Below are 18,604 nucleotides of genomic sequence, written 5' to 3'. Positions count from 1 at the left end.
CGTAATACTGTTAAAGAACACGAGTATAAAAAGGGGGAAGCATTCCAGAAATAATGATGAATTTCAGCAAGGACATATAAGTTTTCCGTTAATAAGAAAAAGTCATCCATCTACGAAAAAGGTTTCAAACCCAACTCACACAAAACCTTACTCCGCAAACATAACAAGCGCTGAATCATATATGAACTTTTAATCATATATTAACTACTGTATCACACTTCAACAATAGCTTTAAATTTTGAATTTAAAAATAATAATTTTCATGTCAATCAAAAATGATCAGTTCATATAAAGAAGTATTTCATGGAGCATATAAACATAAAAGCTTTAATATATATTCATATATGTATTTGAATATATTAACCTAAATTTCTTCTTGTTCACCGTATTTCATATTGAAAAGAAGTGTTTTTATCTTTATCATAGCCCGTCTGTTTTCTTTCAATAGGAGTTCTTTTATAATCGGATTTTAAGGTTTCGACAAAATAGAGTAGTTTCATTCTTCACCATCTTCCATCGTCTTTTTTAACATCTTGTCACAATTGTGAGAATGACTCCTCGCTATGATTTGTGTCTGATTTTTGACCCATGCTTTCTTTTTTATGGTTTGTTTGGAATGGTTTAATCTTTTATGAGTTTCAGTTAAATTTAAGTCACTGCTGCAACAACTTGTACGGTGAAAAACTACACTGTGAGTGAAATGATGATGGCGAAGTAAAATCTGGAACAATATCTACATTAGATTCAGTTGGTTTGTTTGCACTTTTTCATGCAAAAATGTCATCCGATCAAAAAACTTAAATTTTGGTAAATTCGAGGCTGCTGCTCCTGATCTTGTCATATGATTACGTTTGTCTAAACATTTCTTTAATGTACCTTTCAAATTTTTTAATTGTTTCTGACGAAAGTTTTCTTCTTTATTAAATAAAGATGGAGGTTTTTTTCTAAGCATTTGCTTTCACCGTCCTGTCTTTGTATGTAACATGATTCACATCCCACAAGCTTGGTAACTTACGAACAGGTTCAACAAAAGTATCTTTATCAAATTCAGCTGGTTGACATACTTGTCAACCAGCTGAATTATCGTTATCGAATGTCTCTTCAATTTCGACTACTTCATTAACAACTTCATCCGTGATTTCAACATGATTCTGAGTATATTGCAAAGCATTTATTAAAACCATTAAATCTACATTATTTAGTGGTTGAGAGACAGAAATGTCTCTCAACCATTCCATTAACGGGTTGATTGTCGGCATTTTTAAATCTATTTTATTTTCAACAATTTCGATGTGTTTGTTTTTCAACACGATTGCTGAGTTTGCATATCTTAAAGGATCTGATTGGTTCTTTATTTACGCGAATAAATTCGCCACATATAAAGTTGAAATACATCCAACTTTTTTGCAAAACAAAAAAAATCGCCAGGCTATAAAAAATATCTTTGTGCACATGCTCAGAAACATTCGCGGCAAAAAAAATCGCGTCGCGCGAATTAATTCACTCCGTGGAAATCCGCCTTTAGACCTTCTGAAATTAAAAAAACTCTACATGCGGCTTCTTTTAATAATAAATTTAGAATTGCTTTTAGTTTGATTCACAATTAATGATTCTAATTTTCTTTGTAACGTTGTGGACATTATTGAGCAACATTGTGGACAGTGTTTAATCCTTTTCTGGTAAAGTTTGAAATATTTTTATGTTTTTACTACATTCTGCTAGACTAGATGTGAAATTCCACTTCACGCTTCACAGGCATTTTGTGTTGTCACGCTTGAATCTTTAAAGGTTTTTAAATGAAGCAAAAACTGCTCTAAACCCTTCTTATGATAAGAAACTTTCCTGCAAGGTCAACATATACCAAGAAAGTATATTGAATCTGTATTTAAAAACAAAAAATTATGAATTTAATTTTTGATCCAATTTTATCTAAAAATATTTTTTCATCGAGAAATAAAATTAAAAACGAGTAAACTTTTTAAACTTATCTTTACATTAAAAAAAAAAATAAATGGAGTTTAACCTTATGAATGGGTCTCTTGTATATATTGTGAGGTCTTAGCATGATCCTTCGATCTTTTTTCAACAAAGGCTACATTTTTATTATACTAAACCATCAATACTGAACTATAATATATATGCATGTATAATACATATGAATCAGAATTATAGTTGTCAAACATACTCAATAAACACATTAATACAGAACTCAGTCATTTTATTTTACGGGCTATTTCATCATTGTTAAATCATCGAATGAATGAAGAAGCCCATAAATTAAAATAATAAAAAACCCTTAATTTAAACAAGTATTCAAATGAACTCCAGCAGGCAAACGACGTTAAAATAACGTTGATACTACTTCGAAACCCTAAAATCTAGCATTTATCGACGTTGAAATAACATGGTGTTACTACTGGGATTCTTTGAAAAAACATTTATATAGATGCACTAATTTACATAAGAATTTCATCAAAAGCATTAAACCTATAAAATCACATTCGTTGTGATTTTATTGTTTTATAACTAGTGAGCGGGATTTATAGCTAGAGGTGGGAGGGGGGGAGGTTCGATTGGTTTTTACTCTGATCTTTTTAAGATTTAGATGCCTGTGTTCAATAGATCTTGAATCTGTTTGGTAAAGGGCGTATTGCAAAAGTTTGAATACCATTCGTAAAATAACATTCAAAAAATAATATTAATAAAAAAGCAAAAAAAAATTATATAAATTTAGTTGTTTTTTTTTATCCATCAAACTGAAAGATGTTAAAAAATATAAATGCATGATTATTTCCAACAATAATTAACAAATCTATCTGAAGTGAAAAGTGACACAATTGTTAAGTTGTTGATGAGAAAAAAGTCTATTACGCCTCGCATTCAACACTCAACTACCGACCACGAAATGACAAACGTTTTGTTACATTCTTAAATGTTTTTATTTCACCATCCAAATCATCCGGTCACATTTTCAAAAAAAAACCATTGATTTGACGCAATTGCCACAACAATTAAATCATCACCACGCATAACAAAGTATTTTTGAAATTCGGTTTTTTTTTTTTTTTTGGAAAACCTATCTTCAGTGAACATATCGAAGCAATAGAATAAATTCTAGTTTATTTAAAAGCATTGAAATGAGAGTTGAGCATTGGATTAAAAGTTTAAAATTGGTCGCGACGGTCGTTTATATGTGGTTGTCATTTTCAGGTACTTCGTTTTAAAGAATCATTTTTAAATTTTATGTTGCTTTTTTTAAGTTATTCACATTCCCACAAAAAATGATCCCGTAAAAGTTGAAACACTTCGAGAAGGTATATTCAGATTATTTTGATTATTCTGTTTCAATAACCAATAAATCGAACCGTTTAAAGGGTTTAGCTTACTATATATATATGAAATAATTTAGCATATTTAAGATAGGGCAGCTTGAGAAGGTGAGGGAGCTCACAAAAAAGCAATTGAGCCCTTAAAAATTTTTGCTCCTCTTAAGCCTTCCTCCTAGCAGTCAACCTCTGGGCCCAAGAGGCCCATCAGAAAAAATTGCTCCGTGCCTTGTTCATTCTCTCAACGGCCCTGCCTCTTCCTGACGTCCTTTTCAACTATTTCCAATTAGAATTGAAATGGGATACAAATGGTAATTAAACGCTATTTGTCATTGGCACTCCTCTATTGCAGATTATGAAAAGTCCTACTCTAAATTTAATCTAAAAAAAATTAAGAATTCATACGAAAACGCTAATATTCGCCATTTTTTCAATAAACTGGCTTCGCCACTTTTTCAATAAATTTTAGAAAAAAATGATCTCAAAATAATTATCATTTTATATAACTATTATTGCTTTATATATTTGAATAATTAGTTACTAATTTAAAATCAGCGTTCAAAAATTACGGAAATAATTGTTTATTCCGATGATTAATCAAAATTTTTCAATTTTAATTTTGGCCCACATATCATGACGTGATACCAGACTGTTTGCGTGAATTCAACGTGGGCACAACGCTCTAAGGAACACTTTCATTAACAGAATAAGTTTGCAGATGATTATGCAGTTTGATGATAGTAAAATATGTTATTATTAATATAAATGCTTATAAATTCAATAAATAAAGGAAAAATTTGTTTATAATATATTATTATTATTATTATTATTATTATTATTATTATTATTATTATTATAATTTATATTTATATTATTACTATTATTATTATTTTGTTTATTAAATATATACTATAATTTATATAAAGAAAGTAATTGTCATATAAAATTTATTGTTACTTATTTTCCAATAATTTTTTGGCGACCTTTTTAATAAATGTCAAATCAAACTTACTCGGCAACGAATTTTTGTTGTAGCTAGTTAAACGTTTAAATTAGAAAATTTAGAAGACGTTGAAAATCGTATTCGGTTTCATAAGAAAAAAAATTACACTTAAATTTGTTGAAAAGATGGCGAATGTTAGCGTTTTCATATTAGGGACCAGCGAGTTTGAGTTAAAAACTTGATAAATTTGAAAAACTCATTCAATGCGTTCAACTATTTCACATTTAAAACGTTTAAAATAATAGCCAAACTTGATGAGCTTGACTATCAAGTTCGTCAAGTTTGACCATTATTTGAACTTGAAAAACTTGAATAAAAAATTTGACTGCCTTCTAAAAACTCATTAATTTAACTTTCAAATTTTTGATACTTTTTTATATTTGTTTTGATCAAGTTTATTACATTTACCAAGTTTTTAAATTTTATTTATATTTTTTACTTTTTCTAGTTTAAAGCTTTTGTCTTCCTATTTTTAATTCTTACACAATTGCTGATAATTTACGTAATCTCTTAATATTTACATATTCTCTAAACATTTACGTAATCTCTTATTTACATAATCTCTTAATATTTACGTAATCTTTTAATATTTACATAATCTCTTAATATTTACGTAATCTTTTAATATTTACATAATCTCTTAATATTTACATAATCTCTTAATATTTTGGGGGCAATATGGGCAGTGACCCCCCCCCCCCCCGGAAATTTATACTAATAATATATTATCACGGATTATTACTGGGGCGAATAGCTACTTTTAACCTTATAATAATTCTTTAATAACTACTTTTAACCTTATAACAATTCTTTAATTACTTTTAACCAGGATAATTGTTCATACTGAACAATTCCCCTGGTTAAAAAAAACTTTTTTTTTATACTTTGTGTTATATTTTTATTCAAATGTTGAAAAATTCTTTAATTACTGTTTAAAATTACTTAAGATTTCTACCCTAAACTTTAAGCATAGAGATACTGATATTAAAATGAGATATTTAGCATGAATTAAATTTAAAAATATTTTTCATGGTTGGAGAAAATCCTGTTATTTCTGTCTTGAAATTTCCCATGATGCTACCTTAATTTTGTGGATTTATTTTCCTTGATATTTAATTTTTTGTTGTTTGCCAAAATTTCTTTATATATACTTAGAAATAACTGCAAGTCGATTAATAGTTTATTGGGGGCAGAATGGTGCAGCATCAGAAAAAGAGCTTAATGAATATTGTAATGCACAATCTCCATTTGATTCAATAATTGTTGGATATTTAAATGATTTTTTTTCTTCAACTGAAACAGGTAAGTTTTTCAGATAGTAAAAGTTCTGAGTTATGTTTCAGCTCTATGAAATTAACTTGTCTGTATGTTTTTTATACAAGATTTTTTTTCTATCACTTTAGTAAAGAACAGACAATCTTTTCTAAGCTTAGATAAAAGCTTATATTTTTAAGTTTTTGATTTTACAATAACATAATTGGTTTTTTTTTGTAAACTTTTCAGTTTTAACTATTTATATTTAATTTTTTTCATGTTTGTTCATAATTTATGTTTTGTAGACAATTTTCCTTCTCTTAATCTGGCCAACCATTGCTCCTCCTCCACCCTTTTAAATGGATTTAATTCACTGTTTTATTGCCAATCAGTTGAGGAAGCAATTCAACTTTGTCAAAAAAACAATAAATCAGTTCAAATAGCCCTTGGTGGATCATATGGAGGTTACTCAATTGGTAATGCAACTCAAGGTGAAGTTTTTGCTAAAAGGATTTGGGCATTATTTTTTGGAGGAAATGGACCAAGACCTTTCAGAAGGTATTTCCAAAACATAAATGCTAAATTATATAAAGCTATATCATAGTCTTTACATTTATGTCCTATGATAATAATAATAATAATAATAATAATAATAATAATAATAATAATAATAATAACAACAACAACAACAACAACAACAACAACAACAACAACAACAACAACAACAACAACAACAACAACAACAACAACAACAACAACAACAACAACAACAACAACAACAACAACAACAACAACAACAACAACAACAACAACAACAACAACAACAACAACAACAACAACAACAACAACAACAACAACAACAACAACAACAACAACAACAACAACAACAACAACAACAACAACAACAACAACAACAACAACAACAACAACAACAACAACAACAACAACAACAACAACAACAACAACAACAACAACAACAACAACAACAACAACAACAACAACAACAACAACAACAACAACAACAACAACAACAACAACAACAACAACAACAACAACAACAACAACAACAACAACAACAACAACAACAACAACAACAACAACAACAACAACAACAACAACAACAACAACAACAACAACAACAACAACAACAACAACAACAACAACAACAACAACAACAACAACAACAACAACAACAACAACAACAACAACAACAACAACAACAACAACAACAACAACAACAACAACAACAACAACAACAACAACAACAACAACAACAACAACAACAACAACAACAACAACAACAACAACAACAACAACAACAACAACAACAACAACAACAACAACAACAACAACAACAACAACAACAACAACAACAACAACAACAACAACAACAACAACAACAACAACAACAACAACAACAACAACAACAACAACAACAACAACAACAACAACAACAACAACAACAACAACAACAACAACAACAACAACAACAACAACAACAACAACAACAACAACAACAACAACAACAACAACAACAACAACAACAACAACAACAACAACAACAACAACAACAACAACAACAACAACAACAACAACAACAACAACAACAACAACAACAACAACAACAACAACAACAACAACAACAACAACAACAACAACAACAACAACAACAACAACAACAACAACAACAACAACAACAACAACAACAACAACAACAACAACAACAACAACAACAACAACAACAACAACAACAACAACAACAACAACAACAACAACAACAACAACAACAACAACAACAACAACAACAACAACAACAACAACAACAACAACAACAACAACAACAACAACAACAACAACAACAACAACAACAACAACAACAACAACAACAACAACAACAACAACAACAACAACAACAACAACAACAACAACAACAACAACAACAACAACAACAACAACAACAACAACAACAACAACAACAACAACAACAACAACAACAACAACAACAACAACAACAACAACAACAACAACAACAACAACAACAACAACAACAACAACAACAACAACAACAACAACAACAACAACAACAACAACAACAACAACAACAACAACAACAACAACAACAACAACAACAACAACAACAACAACAACAACAACAACAACAACAACAACAACAACAACAACAACAACAACAACAACAACAACAACAACAACAACAACAACAACAACAACAACAACAACAACAACAACAACAACAACAACAACAACAACAACAACAACAACAACAACAACAACAACAACAACAACAACAACAACAACAACAACAACAACAACAACAACAACAACAACAACAACAACAACAACAACAACAACAACAACAACAACAACAACAACAACAACAACAACAACAACAACAACAACAACAACAACAACAACAACAACAACAACAACAACAACAACAACAACAACAACAACAACAACAACAACAACAACAACAACAACAACAACAACAACAACAACAACAACAACAACAACAACAACAACAACAACAACAACAACAACAACAACAACAACAACAACAACAACAACAACAACAACAACAACAACAACAACAACAACAACAACAACAACAACAACAACAACAACAACAACAACAACAACAACAACAACAACAACAACAACAACAACAACAACAACAACAACAACAACAACAACAACAACAACAACAACAACAACAACAACAACAACAACAACAACAACAACAACAACAACAACAACAACAACAACAACAACAACAACAACAACAACAACAACAACAACAACAACAACAACAACAACAACAACAACAACAACAACAACAACAACAACAACAACAACAACAACAACAACAACAACAACAACAACAACAACAACAACAACAACAACAACAACAACAACAACAACAACAACAACAACAACAACAACAACAACAACAACAACAACAACAACAACAACAACAACAACAACAACAACAACAACAACAACAACAACAACAACAACAACAACAACAACAACAACAACAACAACAACAACAACAACAACAACAACAACAACAACAACAACAACAACAACAACAACAACAACAACAACAACAACAACAACAACAACAACAACAACAACAACAACAACAACAACAACAACAACAACAACAACAACAACAACAACAACAACAACAACAACAACAACAACAACAACAACAACAACAACAACAACAACAACAACAACAACAACAACAACAACAACAACAACAACAACAACAACAACAACAACAACAACAACAACAACAACAACAACAACAACAACAACAACAACAACAACAACAACAACAACAACAACAACAACAACAACAACAACAACAACAACAACAACAACAACAACAACAACAACAACAACAACAACAACAACAACAACAACAACAACAACAACAACAACAACAACAACAACAACAACAACAACAACAACAACAACAACAACAACAACAACAACAACAACAACAACAACAACAACAACAACAACAACAACAACAACAACAACAACAACAACAACAACAACAACAACAACAACAACAACAACAACAACAACAACAACAACAACAACAACAACAACAACAACAACAACAACAACAACAACAACAACAACAACAACAACAACAACAACAACAACAACAACAACAACAACAACAACAACAACAACAACAACAACAACAACAACAACAACAACAACAACAACAACAACAACAACAACAACAACAACAACAACAACAACAACAACAACAACAACAACAACAACAACAACAACAACAACAACAACAACAACAACAACAACAACAACAACAACAACAACAACAACAACAACAACAACAACAACAACAACAACAACAACAACAACAACAACAACAACAACAACAACAACAACAACAACAACAATAATAATAATAATAATAATAATAATAATAACAATAACAATAACAATAACAACAATAACAATAACAACAATAACAATAACAACAATAACAATGATAATAATAATAGTAATGATAATAATAATGTTATACACAGTTTTTAAAAACTTTTAAATATGAGAAAGTAAAACAGAAAAACTAATCAAGCTTCCTGGAATGAACTTGACATAAAAAATACACTAATAACAGTCAAATATGGAGCTTATTGAGTTTTAGTGTGCCAAAAGATTCCTGAAACCACTGTATTAATAAGCTTCAGTTGAAAATAATGGTTGTGTAAATTATTTTAACTCTAATTCTGTGAAAGGTATAGGATAACAAATGTTTTCAACAAGGATTATCAGTTAGCTAGAAAAAGCATTTTGCAAAGTTTTGTAAATGACATTTTGATTTGTCCAATCAAAAAAACTGAAGCATCTTTTATTAACTAATTGTTTAGGTTAAATTAAACTTCAAAGTATTTCTAAAATTTACAGGAAATGTTGGGACATCATCACTTTTAACTATAAAAAATTTTCCATTTTGATGAGTGGAAAATGTTACTTCAAGCTTTGGAACAACAGGAATTATGCCATTTAATCCAGGTGTTCTAAAATGAATACCTGGAGACCCCTTTGAGTGATATTGTAGTACTACCACACTATCAATTCCTCAAAAAAATTATTTGTAGCTGATAGTAGTAAGAAAAATAAAACATAAATGTAGACTTTATCCAATTCACTATAATGCAATCAAGTAAAGCAATAAAGTAGAACTCATATAATTCTATTATTGTGGTATCAAATTCATTTGAAAATGCAGTAAATTAATTTTATCAAACAATAAATCAGTTTTATCAAGAAAAATTAGATTATATTTGCTCGTAATTTATTCAATTTGCTTTTACAGATTTCTTAAGAAAGTTTTCAAAAAGTTCAATTTTAGCTTTAATAGAAGGAACTATCTAGAATTTGCACCAGAAATAAAATTTACTTATGCATGCCTTAACAGTATGTCGTTTATCAGTAGCTAAAGACCACTTAGCAGTTTAAATGATGGTTAAACATTAATTCTATTCAATATAAATCAATTCAAATTCTAACCTTAGTCCTCCTTAGAGAAAATATGCTAAACAATCTGACTTAACTAGTTCTTCATATAAAAAAATATTGTTTAAAAAGCTTAATAAGAAGAATATAGATAGATTATTTTTCTCATGATTGAGATGCATTTGCCTTGGTTATTTTATATTTGATGCTATTCTAATGGTGCTAATATTTCTACCAATTAAGTACATTTTGATTTGCCCAGAGTCTGTTAAAGTGAGACAGACTAGTAATTGTTATTTAGAAAATAATGCAAAAAGTTGATATCAAATCTTTGAGTGATTGTATAGAAATCAATTGATGAGCTGTTGATTTGCAAAATTTTGTTATATGCTATTAAAGTTAGGGACTCTTTTCCAAAAACTTTTACTTTGTTTCAGGTTACCCTATTAGTCTATAAGAGTATTTTTTGTTGTAATGCTTTTAAAAAACTTTTTAGGATAGTTATTTGTAGAAGAAATGCTTAAAGCATTCAATTTAAAAGCTATGATTTTTAATTTTAAGGTTTATTTTAGCGCTGTTTTGGATGGAGTGAATTTAGATATTGTTAAAGAACCTTACACTGGGTACCCAGAGTTTGTAAAATCTATGCATGAGTTAATGGTGAGCAATAAAAGTAAGAAATATATGATCACTGCAACATCGCGATGTACTGACTTAAGTCCTGTAAAAAATTTAGGAGAAACGTTAAAGCTGTATGGAGACTTTTTTGATGAGATATATGTAAATTACTATCAAGACCAATGTACATCAAAAGGTGAATTTTTTAATCAAAACATAGCTGAATGGTTTGCTTTTACTAATCAGTTTTCAAGAAAGCCTCTTGTATACCTCAATTTGTTAGCAGCACCTATTGATTCTTTGAAAGACTATTATCAAGATTCTGATGGTGTAGAAGGTATTGTGAAGGTAGTCTGTGTTTTTTGTTTAATGCTCATTTGAAGTGCCATAAACAAAAGCTAAAGAAGATCTTATGATTGAATTAGCTTTAATTTTATTTTTATGAATAATTGTTCTTAAATGAATCTTGCATCAATAAATCATGTCATACTAAAACATACATGTATATTTTAAAGTGTTTTTTGAACACAGAAATAAAATAATATAAAAAAACTGTGATAAACTATTATTTAAATAATTCCAAAATTACTTATTTGTATGCATCAGTTATGCATTGATATTACAAATTCTCTTTAGAATTACTCTCCTAATGTTAATTAGTTCTTATTTGAGTCTACTTACAGATCTTATTTAGACCTTAACTATTTTTTTTGTTTATCCTAACTTAAATAGATTCAAATCTGCCATCATTCATTTCAATCTATCAGCTTGTCTGCTGATTGAAACTTGCTCTAGCATCACTACATAAGTGTGTTGTTTGATTCAACATGTGTAGATATTACAGACCTAATCCATTAAGATTAAAGCAGCCCTGAGTATTGAAACTTCAACAGTATCAAAATTTTGATAAACCAATTTTAGATGACAATTTTTTAACAAAAATTTTATTTTTTGTTAATAATAATAGTTTTTATTCTAAATAGTTAAAATGTGTATTTATCTCTAACACCTCATCTTCTTTACAATTGTTCTTTTTCAAATATTTTTTCATCAATTTTCTATGTTTTACTTGGAATGTAAGTTGCTGTTGCTTTTCATCTTTCTGGATCGCTAAAAAGTAAACCCTGAAGATTCATCAAACAATTTGTAACAAGTTCTGAAAAACTCTTTGATAGGAGAGACTCAATGTTTCATCTTTCTGGATCGCTAAAAAGTAAACCCTGAAGATTCATCAAACAATTTGTAACAAGTTCTGAAAAACTCTTTGATAGGAGAGACTCAATGTTTAATGAATTTACTCATCCTAATTCTTTATTTCTTTGCTGCTCGTGTTTAGTTTATCATTGATTTCTCACAGTTTTTATTGAATGTTTTTGTAGGTTCACTAAAATTTAACCTTGGCTTTAACTTCAACCATATGACTGTTCTTGCATTTTATAGTTTTTCTTTGAGGATCTTGTTGCTTTAAATGTTTCTTTAAATGTTGTCAAATTTTTTTCTGCTACTTTTTTGCTTCACTTACGGCTTTTTGATCCATCTCTATGTAACTTTACTTCTGAAAATCTCAACAAAAGTTTGACTAAACTAGTCATGATTAGCAATTTTATGCAACCTTTATAGAAAATGATTTACATAATGTTAACTAATAAAGCTATTATAAATAAATAATTGGTTTGAAATTTATGTTTTGAAAAAGCCATATTTTTTTGGAAAAAGTTAACAATATAATATTTGAGTGTCACATAATAAGATTTTCATCAGACACTGTTTAAAATTTGTTTAGAAAGTTAAAGTCCATGCTAATTTTGGAGGAATAGTTTTATATGATGCAGGTTATGATGAGAGCACAGTATTCAACAATAAAAAGTATAGTGATGCTGTCAAAATGATTCTTCTGAGCAATTTTGTTATTTTAACTACAGCGTCAACCTACAGGAATCTATCTTCAACCACCTTAAATCAACCCAACACAGAGATTTCATCAACAGCATCAACATCGAAATCAATTTCATTACAGATGAAAGGAACTACTAAAAAGAAACCTCAATCAAATTTTACTGAAGAGTTGATTTCGTTGAGTAAGGTATTTTTGTAATGCTTTTTTAACTTACAGTTGACTGTTAATGTTCTACTACAAGTTTACGATATTTTTTTTTTTTTTATTTATTTTTAGATCCACGACTGTCTTGATGCACTCTGTGTAAAAGATTTAGCTAAAAATTTATCTTCCATAGTATTAAATAGCTCTTTAATTAGTGTTCCAAAGGATGTTGTTAATATTAGAAATGTAATCAAGACTGTTGTGTCAGGAATAGACTTTCTTCCTTCTAGTCAACTATTAAGTGTGAGTTTTTTTTTACCATAGTTTGTGATATTCTAATTTAATTTGAACAAACCTCTGTCCTACTGACCATTAATGTTATGATAGTTTAAAATATTGAAAAGTTTTTTTGTAAATTTCAATTAGAAAACTTTTAAAATTTTATTTTTTAAGAAGTAAAATAAAAATTTACCAAATAAACTACAATACATTTTATGGTAAATTTAAATTCTCTGCTATGAATTCTTACAAATGTTTTAAAATTTTATATTTGTTTATAAATAGGGTGAAGCATCAGTAATTGACCATGCATTAATGGTTTACTAGTTTTAATATAAAGCATATTTATCAAGGAGTCTATTGAAGTTGTGCACTTCTTTAATCATATTTAACTTGTGTGAAGCTGTTTTGCTTATAACTAGTCATGATAGGTTTCGCTGATGGCTAATCATCATGATGGTTATAGAGAATGTTAGAAGAGTTACCAAAATTTTATTAGATTATTTAGTTATAAATCTACTTTTAATTAAGCAGAATGGGCAATCTAATAATTTTTATCTATTAATACAATATTACAGAGCTTGGAAAGTTTGTATATAAACAGTTATTTTGTAATAAATTTCATCTTTCTGTCAATAGTTGACAATAAAAAAAATGACTTTTTGGCAGATTTTAAATGTCAATTTTCTGAAAATGCAAAAACTCGCAGATATTTATGAAGATGGAGATAATGTGTTTCGATGTCCATCTTACTATTTTTATTATCTTTTTTTGAGATTAAACTCTGAGTTAAAATAAAATTAAACCTTAAATTTCTGAACTGTATCAATCACAGAAGTTTATTGAATACAATATTTTAGTAATGTATCATTGTATACAATAAAATGGTACATTATTAGAGACTTAAAACAAGATAAGTGAAGCAGAAAATTGATATGAAGTTGACTGCATTTTTTTCTTCATATCCATATTTGATCTGAGCTTTAATTAGACCATGTTTTTCAAATTATGGTTTTTCAATACAAAATTTATCATAGTTTTCTAAAAAAATTATTTTTAGTGATAAAAAATTTATTAACAAAGTTCTCATCTAAAAGTTAAAATATTGCCGTTATATAAAGAAAAAGCAGTTATTACAAATATTTGTTTTTTTTTCAATAAGAATTGGGTTTTAGGCCTATATATATTACAAAAGTTTATCAGTATAACAGTTTATCAATAGTAGATAACTTTTTTACATCAAAAAAACCTCATAATAATTTTCAAAAAGATTTATTTTTTTATAAAGTTGCTTTTTATTTGTTTTATGTTTTGTAGGTTGTTCATGAAACAATGAATTCAGTTAACTATGTCATTAGTGCAGACTTTAAGATATTAAAACAAGCAGAACAGTTATCTGGAGCTCCTACAGGGTTAATTAAGATTCTAGAGCAACTTGGTCAAACCATAAGTAAATCAGTTATAAAAAACAGAAATGGTTCCTTTGAAGTCATTAAGGACCAAGTTGTGTTGAAAGTCAAGCGTGTTCAAAAAGACAATTTATATATTCAAGCTTTTGAAGAGGAGGATCAGAATATGAAAGTGGTTATTGAGCAGGGCGATCGTAGAAAGAATATGTTTGTTAAAAAAGAAGGTTATTCTTCTTCAGTTGAAATACCAGCTGTTGCATTTAATGACGTTGATAAAGTTGTTTTTGTTTTGGCATATCGAACAGCATCATTGTTTATAAACAATGACACTCAATTATCTAACAGTCAAACTCACTCAGTTATTAGAAGTATATTATCAGTTACAGTGGCAAACACAACAATTAAACAGTTGACATCTCCAATAAAATTGTCATTTCGAAAAGATGACACAAATGTTATGCAAAGTTCAGCTACCTGTAAATACTGGGATGATAAGGGTAATGTCTATATAATTTAAGTGAACATTTTTAAGACAATTCATTTTATTAGGTGTAAAATGATTAAGGGTTCTAAATTAAACCCAGTAAAATGTTGGTTAGTAGTGCAACTTGAATGCCAGTGACTCATTCAACCACAAATGCACTCAATTCCCAACTTAGCAGTTCACATCTAGTTTGAGAGTTTTTGTGTCTTTTGGAAATGTTTTTTTTATATCTGATTTCAAAATTAACTTATTTTTTTAAAGAAAACTTTTTTTTAAAGCAGACATTTTTCAAAGACATAAAAAAAGTGGCTTCTTGTTTTTATTGATTTTAAACAATTATTTTTTTAAAGGAAGCTGGTCTACAGAAGGTTGTTTTAAGATTGAGGAGTCTTGTGAAACAATCAAATGTCACTGTAACCACCTTACAAATTTCGCTCTTGTTTTTGATACTTCGCAAACTAAAAGTAACCCTATTTATCTTCAAATTGTAACATGGGCTGGAAGTGGTGTGTCCTTGCTTGCATTATTTTTAACAATTTTTACCATTCTTCTATTCAAGTGAGATTGATTTTATATTAGTTTTTCCATATTTCTATTAACTTTTCAATGGAAAAATTTTACTTAAGTGAAAAAAAATTCTTTTTTAAATTTAACTAAAAATTTTCATGAAAAAATTTTAATTTCATTATTTGAAGGAGCATTCGGAAGCAGTACATCCAACAATTAATACTAAATATTTGCATCTCTCTTGTGACACTCATCATAGTATTTAACACTGGGGCTGAACGCAAATGCAAAAGGGAACTTAGTTGTCCGGCAGTTGCATTGATAATTCAATTTTTCACGTTGTCAACATTTAGTTGGATGAGTTTTGTTGGTTTAAAACTTTATCATGATTTTATTCAAATGTTTCGTATTCAGAAGCATATTACTTTATGGAAAGTGCACATTTTTGGATGGGGTATTTTTTTTTTAATAATACTTTGAACCAGGTGATTTTTTCCTTTGATTTAAAACGATTTTATATTTATTCTAATTTATTGAAGGATTTCCATTAATGGTGGTAGCAACAACATTGGGTGTGGGTAAAAGAAGCTTGGTAACTGACAAGTAGTAAGCAATTCTTAAACAAATAAAAAACTAAAAATACTGAGGATGTTCAAATGATGAATTTTTATTTATCAAATTATTATAAAAAAACGAAGTTTTGATTTAAAAGTTTTAGTCAAAAATTATTTTGTTATTTTATTTAAGCTCAATTATTTTGTCTTCCGGTCGTAATTTTACCTCTCATTGCTTAATAATAATTGTAATTGTATAATTTCTCTTTTTTACTAAAAGTTACAAACTGAATAAAGTTTCCAAAATCAATCAGATAATTTTTTAGCTAAGAAACGAAATCGATAAATGATTTGAGGAAAATATCCAGGAGCAAACCTGTCTAAAAGATTGCTCTTTGATATTTTTAAAGGTTGAAAAAGTAAAGCGCTTAAATTTTTTTTGCTGCTGATCGAGCTCAGTTTGTTGCTCATTGAGCTTGTTTTATCAATATTTGTGTTGTTTCCCAAACTAAGAATCAGAATATTCAATCATGAAACAAATTTAACGTTAAAAGGAAAAAAATCTTTCTAATTTTATTAAAAGTAAGTTGGTATGAACATTTTACTCTGAGAGATACTCCTTTATAGACGTAGATAATGAGATTATATGGCCTCTTGTAAATCAGTTTTATCTTAATGACCTTTATTTTATTCAAAATTCTCCAATTTTAAACTGTATTTTTTTTCGTTTCTTCAGTTGCCTCATCCACGGAAAAGCCTTTTATTTTGGCGTATTGTTGCCGTGTGCTTTGGTTCTTGCTGGTAATTTCGTTGTCCTCCTGGTAACTTTGGTAAGGATCACAAATTCTGCAAGTTTTGTAGGATGTTCCACGACAAAGCGTCAATCAGCCCATGAGACATTGAATTCGATAAAGATAGCACTCGCATTTGGTACTTTATTAGGAATCACATGGGTGTTCGCCATGCTTGCAATAGGTGCAAATTTTAAACTTGTTTTGCGAAAATCTTTCTTTGATCAGTTATTGTTTTCTTTGAGATATCAAGACATGTTATAGATTGTTCAATAGTTGTTAACACGGGTTTTATAACTTTAGGCCCATTGACGAGTACCTTTCAATGGTTGTTTTGTATCTTTAATTCGCTTCAAGGATTTTTCATTTTTATTTTTTACTCGATGAGGAATATGAGAGCTTGGAAACAACTTTTAGTGTGTCATCCCCCTTCCGAACATCAGAGTATAAGCACGAATAGGAGGAAAAAGTCCTCATCAACGGAAGTTTAATCTCCTGAATCGTTTGAATATCCGATATTTGATTTTCGCTTCGATTGACAACTGATCAATAAGAAATCTTGAAGAATCGCTAAATTATAAAAATTGGTGGTCGAGATTGAAAGTTACTCCAATTTGTTTTTTCAAATATTGACCTTTATGCAGTCATTTTTTAGCGATTTGATGTTAAAAGAAGAAAAATCGAAGCAAGATTTGGTTCATATACTTAAAGATGTATGTTTTCTGAAGCCCACACAATTAGTGGAGTTAAATATAAAACTAAATACCTAGATGCGGCCCTCCACTTACAACTTTTCTGCACCAGAATAATGGTTGTCAAGTCTTATCAAAGGGAATATAAAAGTGGCCAGTTTTTTTGTAAAGTCATTTCAGTCAATTACTCCGCTCAACGAGGTTCGTTAGAAAAGTTGTTATCATAACGCGAACAGTGAAAGAAAATCGCTGATGAAATGTTACAAATTTAGTAAAGATCTTGTTTTAAAGCAAGTTTTGTACTAAATACTTGTGTATGCTTTTAAAAAATCCGCATGCAAAAAATTGATAAAAAAATAACTTTCCTTGTTTTTATTTTGCATCATACTTTCAATGGTTCCATAAAATATTTTTTTTCTTCTCGATTTTGTTAAATTTAAGAGGAAGAATGTACCCTGAATTCATATTCTCATTAGAGCATCCCGCCATCGGAAATTGCGTAAATGCGTAAATTCCGATGTGAGAAATAGTTTATAAAGGTGACTCCTATGTGATGCGATGGTGAGGAATAGTATCACATCGGAGGTGCGATGTAGTCCGAGGCCGATGGGGAGAATTTCA

At 29.1% G+C, this 18,604-nt stretch overlaps 1 protein-coding gene and 1 pseudogene across 3 annotated transcripts; one reads left to right on the top strand and one right to left on the bottom strand.

The window, feature by feature from the left end:
• Positions 1–364: 364 nt before the first annotated feature.
• LOC149885450 (uncharacterized) lies at positions 365–1,259 on the bottom strand (annotated as a pseudogene).
• Positions 1,260–3,075: 1,816 nt separating this feature from the next.
• Positions 3,076–18,323, top strand: LOC145195162 (adhesion G protein-coupled receptor G2-like). 3 transcript variants are annotated; one of them, XM_090096685.1, is made up of 12 exons: positions 3,076–3,210; positions 5,485–5,631; positions 5,889–6,141; positions 11,181–11,574; positions 13,010–13,309; positions 13,400–13,570; positions 14,864–15,452; positions 15,790–15,997; positions 16,135–16,400; positions 16,486–16,552; positions 17,237–17,475; positions 17,595–18,323. In XM_090096685.1, the coding sequence occupies exons 1-12, from the start codon at positions 3,138–3,140 to the stop codon at positions 17,780–17,782; spliced, it is 2,895 nt and encodes a 964-aa protein (XP_089952811.1). In that variant the 5' UTR covers positions 3,076–3,137; the 3' UTR covers positions 17,783–18,323. The 3 variants fall into 3 exon arrangements, 2 of the variants coding, with proteins under 2 accessions (XP_089952811.1, XP_089952812.1); XM_090096686.1 differs by lacking the exons at positions 3,076–3,210; positions 5,485–5,631; positions 5,889–6,141 and having other exon boundaries at positions 11,430–11,563; XR_016455226.1 differs by lacking the exons at positions 15,790–15,997; positions 16,135–16,400; positions 16,486–16,552; positions 17,237–17,475; positions 17,595–18,323 and having other exon boundaries at positions 13,010–13,304; positions 14,864–14,991.
• The last annotated feature ends 281 nt before the right edge of the window (positions 18,324–18,604 follow it).

Source organism: Hydra viridissima, unplaced genomic scaffold (genome assembly GCF_058129835.1).
Source record: "Hydra viridissima isolate aposymbiotic clone 2 unplaced genomic scaffold, HvirCarnegie_v1 scaffold_8, whole genome shotgun sequence".
NCBI classification, from domain to species: Eukaryota; Metazoa; Cnidaria; class Hydrozoa; order Anthoathecata; family Hydridae; genus Hydra; species Hydra viridissima.
The sequence above is the reverse complement of the archived record's forward strand: the minus strand, read 5'-3'. Positions and strand labels throughout refer to the sequence as shown.

What these genes read in the sequence shown, in the direction of transcription:
- LOC145195162 (XM_090096685.1), top strand. Translation starts at nt 3,138, where the DNA reads ATGAGAGTTGAGCATTGGATTAAAAGTTTAAAATTGGTCGCGACGGTC. An exon ending in AGCTTGGTAACTGACAAGTA is followed by an intron (nt 16,553 to 17,236) that starts GTAAGCAATTCT and finishes TCGTTTCTTCAG; the next exon opens with TTGCCTCATCCACGGAAAAG. An exon ending in GTTCGCCATGCTTGCAATAG is followed by an intron (nt 17,476 to 17,594) that starts GTGCAAATTTTA and finishes TTATAACTTTAG; the next exon opens with GCCCATTGACGAGTACCTTT.